This window comes from Rutidosis leptorrhynchoides, chromosome 1, assembly GCF_046630445.1.
Source record: "Rutidosis leptorrhynchoides isolate AG116_Rl617_1_P2 chromosome 1, CSIRO_AGI_Rlap_v1, whole genome shotgun sequence".
Lineage (NCBI taxonomy): Eukaryota > Viridiplantae > Streptophyta > Magnoliopsida > Asterales > Asteraceae > Rutidosis > Rutidosis leptorrhynchoides.
Genome location: NC_092333.1, coordinates 713,747,155 through 713,757,236, shown reverse-complemented (window position 1 = coordinate 713,757,236; position 10,082 = coordinate 713,747,155). Strand labels below are relative to the sequence as shown.

The following is a 10,082-nucleotide window of genomic DNA, read 5'->3' as shown; positions in this document are numbered from 1 at the left end:
CAAATTAAAGACATCGTGTGTTCCCTTTTCCTTTTTCAAGAATATATTTTGAAAGTATATTCCATCCATCCATGTGAGAAAAAAACGTTCATTTTAATAGTATAAACATCGGAGTATAATTTATAGATACACCAATGGTGAAAGATCTAGTAGTTTTTACTAAATTATAAAATTGAGTACGTAAGATCTAGTAGTTTTTTAATTTTATTATTTATTACTCCGTATTTAATATTTAATATTAAGGAAAAAAAAAAAAATCATTCCATCGTTCTCCCCACCTCTCCCAGTCTCCCTCTGTGAGTCATTTTAGGGATCTTTTGCTCCCTCCCCACTCTCTCTGCAACTCTCTCATTTGTCTTAACGAAGAAGAAACACGCACCCGTACCACACATTCTCTCTCTATACGTATAGATTCCTTACTTTTACTCTCCACAACCTCACTTCACAATAAACAAAATTAAATAATAATTCAAACAATGTACTTCACTTTATAAAAATTAATCGTCATGTGATTTTCTGACAGTTCGCTCACTTGTATATCTCGCTTTAATTTTTGCGTGTATCTACAGGTTACTTTAAGCAGAAGCTGGATCACTAAATGGCAGCCTCTTCATTATCTAGAACAAGAAGCGGTTCATCATTTCACAACCGGAAGCCTTCAAGTCCGTTTTCTTCATCTTCTTCATCATCGTCATTTAAGCAAATTATTCCTCGCTCCTGTCCGTCTTCTACAACGACGTCGTTTTACGGTGCTTCTGGTAACGGTTCTAGATCCAGGTCAGATTCTATGTATTCGAAAGGAGGCTACGGAAACCGGTCGCCGGTCGGTTTTCCGTCTCCGGATGAACTAATTGAAGAACAGGTTGATAATGTGTCGAGATCGGGAGGTGGAGATAGCATTTCTGTGACGATTAGGTTTAGGCCTTTGAGGTAATTTGATTCAGTTGATTTGATTTGAACTGAAATTATTATTTGTACGCAAGTAACACTGATTTTAGATTTCTTAGGGTTTTGAGAAAATGTCGGTGAGTTTTTTATTTTTTTTTATTTTATGATATTTAATAATTTGTTGCTATTTTAGTGAACGTGAGTATCAGAGAGGAGATGAGATATCGTGGTATGCTGATGGTGACAAGCTTGTACGGAACGAGTATAATCCCTTGACTTCATATGCATTTGGTATAGAATCTGGATTCTGGATTTATATATTATAATTATAATCAAGGAAATAAAAAATGTTTATTAATATATGAATTGAATATTCTGCATTTGATACTGTTAATTATTTATGTGATGACGTTGTAGATAGAGTTTTTGGACCTTCAGCTGTTACTCAGGAAGTTTATGAAGTAGCTGCTCGACCTGTTGTAAAAAATGCCATGGAAGGAGTAAACGGTGCATTAAATTAGATTCAAATTAACTATATATGATTCACAGAATGGATCAGAAGTTGTTTGAGCTAATATAGGACTGTTAATGCAGGCACTGTCTTTGCTTATGGTGTTACAAGCAGTGGGAAGACACATACAATGCATGTAAGTGAAGTTTTGGCTCCTCACTCCTATGATGTTATTCATGTTTTATGATCGTATGTATTGAATTACTGCTGCTGCTGCTTGTATCAATAAATAAACACCAGTAGAAGTATTATGTGCAACTTCAGTTTTTATAACTACAGAAGCTTTTTGTTGACTAGTATATTTCTGGAGTTACATTTTGTAAGCTCCATCAGGCATCAGTTGAAAACTAGCACATACATTGGTAGTTTGGTACCAATTAGAAACTTAGCAACCAATTAGATAGTTTATGGACAAGATTGAATGTTAGATATATTGTTAGTCGAGTATGTGTTAGTATATCCGTTACAAACTGACATTTTTTAGTGAAAAATGCTGTTTTTTATTTGGAATGGGGGCAGTATGATGCAATTACTTTGGCAACATACAGTGTTACATACGATTCATGCCTTTAATCGACCTATCACTTCGCCTGGTTTTTCTGTCTATGTGTGTGTACATTGTTTTAAACCCCTTGTTCATTACAATTACTTTTACAGGGTGATCACCGTTCTCCTGGTATTATACCATTGGCCATAAAGGATGTTTTCAGCATTATTCAGGATGTAAGTATTTCTCAGAACCTTATCATCAATATTAGAAGTCAAGGAAGCTGCATACTTCCATATAAAAAAAAAACATTCCTTTGGTATGGTATTGTGATGAAACTTTTGCCTGTGAGCTTGCTCTTTAACTATCTTTTATATCTCTTAATCTTCCTCTTATATTCATGCACAAGCTCCTGTGTATAATAAATATATGCACGTGTTCGTATCTGCTATCTGTATGAATGTACCATAGTTGGGCAAGTATTGACATGTCTGGAGCCTAGTGTATGAGTAATGAACTCCTTTTATTAACATTGCAGACTCCAGGAAGGGAGTTTTTGTTGCGCGTGTCGTATCTTGAGATTTACAACGAGGTTAGCATCACCACTAGCTGACTGCTTGTAAACTGAAGTGCACTTTATTATTCACTGCTCTGCCATTAATATTATGTATCGCTTGTTGGGGACTAGTCGGTCGGGACCTTGTAGGGACTAGTCGGTTGGGACCTTGTAGGGACTAATCGGTCAATTCGGAGACTAGTAAGCCAAGTCGGAGACTAGTCGGACATTGAACAATTTTGATTGTATTTGACAGATTATGACCCAATAAATTCGACTTTGAACTAATAAATCCGACTTTTACCGATTAAATTGGACTTTTGACAACTTGACCTAATAAATTGGCCAAGTCAAAGACTAGTCGGACTACATTAAAATCCCGACTAGTTGAGTCGGACTGGTGATGGGACTTTAACAACCATAATGTCGTTTTATCTCATACTCTGTCACTTGTGCTTTCTATTTATGTAGAGTGGAATCTTATGCTACTTGTGTTAGGTGATCAATGATTTGCTCGATCCAACCGGACAAAATCTGCGTGTTCGAGAAGATGCACAGGTTTCTGCAGTAACTATAATTCTTGATTTCCTGTCTCGTGTGTTTCTTAATTGGTTTTCTTACGTGTTTCGAACTCCTTTATTTATTTTATTATTATAACTTGCAATCACTCACTCTGTGTGAGTGTTGCATACATATCTCTTAAGTGTATTCTTGATCATGCGCTTTAGGGTACGTATGTCGAGGGTATAAAGGAGGAGGTTGTCTTATCCCCTGGCCATGCACTATCTTTTATCGCTGCTGGTGAAGGTACTTCTGAATCCGATTGTGTGCATATATATGTAATATTTTTATGTAATCTCCAGCTCATGTTGACTACTTTCTGTATGCAGAGCACCGCCACGTTGGGTCAAATAATTTTAATCTGCTTAGTAGCCGTAGTCACACCATATTTACTCTGGTATGTGATTAGCATCGAGAGATATTATTACTTTTAACCATCACAGGCTTGTGTTTATTCTGTCTAGTTATTTGTACACAGTTGTCTAACTATGTATGTGACTGTGTCGTTTCTGATGATATTTGTCTTAAGTTGATGTATTGGCAGTCAAATATATGAAAGTTAAACTGCTAGTCTGCAACTTGTCTAAATTGTCATTTATCCTTGATTCTCACTGTCGAATCCCCTCTTTCGCACATTAGTTTTCAACTCTCTGTTAACTAACAGTTGACACACAATGCATTTTTCGCTAATAAGTTACTTGATTCTGTTGATAGTCATTTTCTCAACCATTTACAAATTTTCTTCTGATATGTATTTGAATTGACAGATGATTGAGAGCAGCGCCCATGGTGATGAATATGATGGTGTGATTTTTTCACAGCTTGTACGTATTTGTTGATTCTTAGTAAAATTTACATGTGTTTGCTATTGTATCTACTATTTAATTATTTATACTATTTTCTTCTATCTATTCTAGAATCTTATTGATCTTGCGGGATCAGAAAGCTCAAAAACTGAAACAACTGGACTGAGGAGGAAGGAAGGATCTTACATAAATAAAAGTCTTCTGACTCTGGGTACTGTAAGTGATCATACAATTTAAATGATGCCACTTCAAGTATTTAAGCATAGATACATTACACATGAGCATCATTTGTCACCTATAAATTATGCATCAGCATTATACCCATGTGGTTTGTCATACTTTTTGGGAAATTTATTTTAACCGGACGTGCAGGTAATTGGGAAGCTTAGTGAAGGGAAGGCATCTCATGTTCCTTATCGAGATTCCAAGCTTACGCGCTTACTTCAGTCCTCATTGAGTGGTCATGGACATGTTTCAGTAAGTATATGGAAATTGGAGGGTTTTAAGTGTTAAATGTACAGTACTATAGTTGAATATACGGGCTATGGCTATCAAAAAGTTTACCTCACCTCCATTCGAAACTTATTTTCTTATCAGCTCATCTGCACCATAACTCCAGCTTCTAGTAATATGGAGGAGACACACAATACGCTGAAATTTGCAAGTAGGGCAAAACGTGTTGAAATCTATGCTTCTCGGAACAAGGTCTGCTGTATATTAAATATCTTACCATGTATTCCGCAAGAATATCCAAAGGGAGTTGATATATGAATATATCCACCATCCAAACCACTTCTTCCTACATAAACTGTGCATTGATAGATTGTATTGTACAACTAAATAATGCATATGTTTGGTGGAAGAAGTAATTTAGATGGTGGATATATCACTTCCGATATCGAAAACAATATACTAAATTGACTTATTTTATGCTATTGAAACTTCATCTTCCAGATTATAGATGAGAAGTCTTTGATTAAAAAGTACCAAAGAGAGATATCTGTTCTCAAACAAGAACTTGAACAACTAAGGAGGGGAATGCTTGTAGGTGTTAACCCAGAGGAGATAATGAGCTTAAAACTAAAGGTACTATTTTCTCTTTATACTCAGTCGTGGGTTCTGTACTTCTGCTGTTAATGAGGCAGTAAGTAGCAGACTGGTTTTAAAATCGGATACTAAGTTATTATTGACATCCATATACTGTATTTAATAGTTGGAAGAAGGACAAGTAAAGATGCAATCACGCTTGGAGGAAGAGGAAGAAGCTAAAGCAGCCCTAATGAGTAGAATACAGAGGCTCACCAAGCTAATACTTGTTTCCTCAAAAAATTCAGTTCCTGGATTATCAGAAGTATCTTATCAACCAAGTTTATCTGCTAATGAAGATGATGTAAGTTACATGATCTAATATTCTGTTAATTCTATTCATTCCCTTCTGGATTATGGTGTTTGCAACTTGATTGTACACATATTCAAGGTTGTTGTGAGATTACCCTTTTGGCACTTAATCTTTTCTGTCATTGTGAAGCCTCATTTTCTGTGTTATTGGATTTATATTTTTGCTCTGAATCTGAATTGCTGTCTGATTGCATTTTGATCAACGAAAGTTGAGCTTGATGACTCTTTTTTCTTTTTGCATGTCTTAGAATGCTTCTCTTTTGCAAAGCGAGAATGCATACGACACTCCCTCAGTAGTATCGTGTGAACTCAAACACAAAAGAAATTCTAGCTGCTTATCAACAGCAGGTAGCACAATCACAGAATCAACTCAAGCGGGTGAGCTTATAAATGGGTCTGCTGGTGGAGCCAAATCACCGGTACGATTCAAGACTCATTTTTTAATGCATAGGCTTTTGTTGATGGATATAAATACTTTTATTGCAACAGTATTGAATGATTCGCTGAAATTATAAGTTGTGTGGTCATCATTAATCACATCAATTTCATACGTTGCATATACGCTTCTGTGTCAATCTGTCATGCATACTTGCATGGTGTTTCTGTTCTCTAAAGAGTTAAAACTACAATAACAGACATCATGCTTTGACATATCTATATAAAAAAAAATACTGCACTAAGTAGCTGCCAAACACGAAGTGCTTATGCAACATCTAGAATAATGTATATGTTTGATGGTACATTTTTTTCATCTGGAATTATCATAATCATGTATTGAATTATACAGCATTGGTGTGTGTCAAATTCCTAATATCAACTTCGTTCATATTGATCGTTTGTTCAATTCTAGGGTATAATCTCTATAGATCAGATGGACCTATTAGTGGAGCAAGTTAAAATGCTTGCAGGAGAGATAGCATTTAGCTCAAGTACAATGAAACGTTTAGTAGAACAGTCTGGAATTGATCCCGAGAGCTCAAAAACTCAGGTAATGCTTATTTCTATATCTGGAGTGGATTATACTTTAACTGCAAAATAACGTAGCACACACAGATTTATATATATATACATATCATAGTAGTGTAGATGAATTTCTAAAATATAAAGAGGATAATGAGTTATCAATATTTCATTAATCTATGTTAATGTAAGTGGTGTCATATTTATATTTATTAGCCTAATTATAGAAATATATTTGTTTATACAGATTGAAAGCTTGGAACTTGAAATTGAAGAAAAAAGAAGGCAAATGAGGGTCTTGGAGAAACAGATTATTGAAAGTAATGAAGCTTCTATTTCTAATACATCATTGGCTGATATGCAGCAGGTAATTTCCTTTTCAGCTATAATCAAAATTAAACAGTATACATTTCTATCATCTTTATATTTAGAAGCTTGAACATTTGCAACATTATGAACATTTTTGTTGTAAAAAATAGGCAATGATGAGGTTGATGACACAATGTGATGAAAAAGGCTTTGAGCTAGAGGTACATATACATTTAACTTTGATATAGACATTTTTGATGTATGCTATACAGTATAGACTCCTTATAGTGACTGGAAGCATTTATTATTTCTTTCTAACTAATCAAATCATTTGGTGTTTTGGATTGTCAGCTGAATTATGATTACGGTAACTGATGATAATAATGTTTGCTTAGTATTAGAGATGGCAAAATGGGTGGGTTGTGTAACGGGTCAAAGCGGGTAAGTTGTGGTATGGTTGGATTGATCTAAAACATATTTGTCTAAGTATTTTAGATTAATAAAAGTTATGCGTCAAGAAAAGGCACAAGTTATTTTATATTTATTATTTATATTTTTGATCAATAACAATAACTTGGTTGATAAATGAACTGATTTACAACTGTATGCATTATAAATACACTTTGGGCAAACTATAATCAGATCAACCTGTCTGACATTTTTTTAACTATTTTTATTTAATCAGTAAGGGATAATGCATAACCTAAGATGACCAGTTTATAAGTGGCTCAAATTGCCACATCTACTTGGAATTCTCCTCCATATTCTTTGTATTTGCACATCGGTTATATTGTGTCACAATATTTAGAATGTTTGGCAACCTTATGTTTGTGGTAAGTAAGTACAAAATAAAATACTGTCACTTACCAATGATCTCTACATTCACAGATTAAGACAGCAGATAATCGTATTCTACAGGAGCAGTTACAGAATAAGGTATGTATATATGTTAAATGCAACATGTATCTTTAGTATTTAAAATTTTCATTGTGTCACATTGTTGACACATCTAACCTCTTCATTAATTTTCACTTTTTTTTATTACAGTGCTCTGAAATTAAGGAGCTGCAAGGGAGGATAACATTACTTGAACAACAGCTGGCTGCGGCCCAGAGTGAGAAACCGGCATCATCTGGACATCATGGATCTGAAAATAACATTGTCGAGCTAAGGAAGAAAATCAAGATTCAGGTGATTGTAGAAAGTAGAGATATAAAATGGGTCGGTTTGTGCAGGTCTCAAAATGAGTTGGGGTCAACATGGGTGATTTACAAATATGTGTTAAATGGAGTTTGTGGTTTACCACCGTTTTTTTCCTTTAGTCTTACAAATATTTCAAAGTATTAGATAGAATTACGAAAGTTTTTGAGCGTTTGGGTTCATGTTAGACCACGTTGAGCCCGTTTAAACTGTATTTTGATGCCTATTTTTTTTCTATTATTCCTACCTGACCCGTTTATGGAGTTACAATTTCAGGTTCTAATAGCGAGTAAGAAGTTTTATGATGAATTAGTTTTAATGCTGTTGTTTTCTCAATCTTTCAAACAGGAGGTAAAGAACGAGAAACTAAAGCGAGAGCATGTACAAGTTCTAGAGGATAAAAGTGGATTGTTGGTGCAGAATCAGAAACTATCTGAAGAAGCATCTTATGCAAAAGAGTTGGCATCTGCTGCTGCTGAAGAACTAAAGAATTTGGCTGGTGAAGTGACCAAACTGTCACTAAAAAATGCAAAACTCGAGAAAGAATTGCTGGCCGCTCGTGAGTTGGTAAATTCCAGACCTGGAAATGTTAGTGATCGTACAAAACCTGGTCGAAATGGACGAATTTCTGGTCGGGTCAATGATGAGTTTGACTTGTTGGATGGTGATCCAGAAGATTTAAGAATGGAGTTGCAGGCAACGAAGGAACGGGAAGCAAGCCTTGAGGCTGCTTTGGCTGAGAAAAAAGTTATAGAAGATGAATACAAGAAGAGAGCTGAGGAGTCGAAGAAAAAGGAAGCAGCTTTGGAAAATGATTTGGCTAATATGTGGGTTCTTGTTGCTCAATTGAAGAAAGAGGCTGGAGGCATTGTTCCTAAAGTAAATAATGATAACCAAGTACATGGTGAAAAAAATGAAAATTTGAACGTTCCGAGAGTAGATAATGGCGATCTTAAAGTGGGAAGCTTTGTCCCTGAAGTTAATACCAATAACCAAGGACACGTTGAAGGAAATGAAAATGTGAACGGACCAAGTCCAGATAATGTACTCAAAGATAGGCAAGTGTTGGATGTTCCATTTATAGCTCATGACGTGCCAAAGGAAGAACCCCTTGTTACTCGTTTGAAGGTAATTTCGTTTTTTGAGCTATACTTTTACCTAAAGGTAGCAAAATGGACAGTTTTGAGATGGTTGAATAACGAGTCACTATGGGTTTGGGTATAATTTTTCATAATGATGATACTAGTTTGGTTTATAGGTTTTACATTGTTTTATCTATATGTTTTTTAGGCTCGATTGCAAGAAATGAAGGAGAAAGAGCTCAAATACAATGGCAATGGTGATGCAGATTCTCATGTATGTAAAGTATGTTTTGAGTCACCAACTACAACAATGCTTCTTCCTTGCCGCCATTTTAGCTGTATGTCTTTTCAATTCTCTTTGTAGTTTGACAATTATTATGATCCTCAATCACAGTTTAACATGACGACTTACACTGGCATTCTTAAAACCTTTTGCAGTGTGTAAATCCTGTTCAGTTGCATGTTCCGAGTGTCCAATTTGCCGCACCAAGATTACAGATAGGATTTTTGCTTACACCTCGTGATATTTGCACGTTGTCGAGATCTCATTAAAATAAAGGTACTATAATGTTCCGCTTTTATGAAATATTATTCAACTGTGCCCATTTTTCGGCTTATATATACGGAGTTAACTGTTTATTGTATAAATTTGCAGGAGGTGTTTCGTATATCGTCATCATCATCCACCTGTTGGTTAAATTTTTGTGTCACATAGTGGGTGTAATTCTTTATTGGTCAAGCTGTATGTAAACTACTACTCTTACAAAGGGTTTTATGCATGCCAAATTAATCGTAAACTTAGAACCTAAAAAATGGAAAACAGAAAACTAACAGGGTCCATCGTTTGACCTGCTAGTGTGATATATAACAGTATTGTAGTACACATATGTATATGTATTTGCTCTCATCAAAATTATTTTCTGTGAATCTCAGCTTAACTCACCTTTAGCTGACTGTACAAACTTAGCATGTAGTCATAAAATCTATTTTTTTCCCTTTAGTATATTTATTTATTTTCTATTTTCTATTTGCTATTTTTATAATTGTGGCTGTAAGTCTAAAATGCAAAAAAAAAATTCCATTATAGACAATTTCTACAGAATTCGTGACTTGATAACTTTCCTTCTGGGACCATGCTAGCTGCCTATCTAAGATGTAAAATTATAATGTATCAAATAGTATACAATGATACAAAACATGTCATTAAACGATGACAAGCAAAGTGTAGTTCTTACCGTATGGAAACATATACGTATGGGTAACAGAGTTGTAATAATGATAACCTACAAATTTGGAACGTATACTTGAAGAAGATTTAGGATCG

At 34.9% G+C, this 10,082-nt stretch overlaps 1 protein-coding gene across 1 annotated transcript; it reads left to right on the top strand.

Moving 5' to 3' along the window:
- Positions 1–385: 385 nt before the first annotated feature.
- On the top strand, positions 386–9,711 carry LOC139886225 (kinesin-like protein KIN-7D, mitochondrial). Its single transcript, XM_071869971.1, has 26 exons — positions 386–405; positions 570–930; positions 1,082–1,179; positions 1,306–1,395; positions 1,483–1,535; positions 2,057–2,122; positions 2,425–2,478; positions 2,941–3,000; positions 3,171–3,249; positions 3,333–3,400; positions 3,771–3,827; positions 3,921–4,025; positions 4,182–4,286; positions 4,407–4,514; positions 4,764–4,895; positions 5,023–5,199; positions 5,456–5,626; positions 6,058–6,195; positions 6,415–6,534; positions 6,647–6,697; positions 7,365–7,412; positions 7,524–7,667; positions 8,025–8,804; positions 8,967–9,096; positions 9,197–9,317; positions 9,414–9,711. The coding sequence occupies exons 2-25, from the start codon at positions 599–601 to the stop codon at positions 9,280–9,282; spliced, it is 3,252 nt and encodes a 1,083-aa protein (XP_071726072.1). The 5' UTR covers positions 386–405; positions 570–598; the 3' UTR covers positions 9,283–9,317; positions 9,414–9,711.
- The last annotated feature ends 371 nt before the right edge of the window (positions 9,712–10,082 follow it).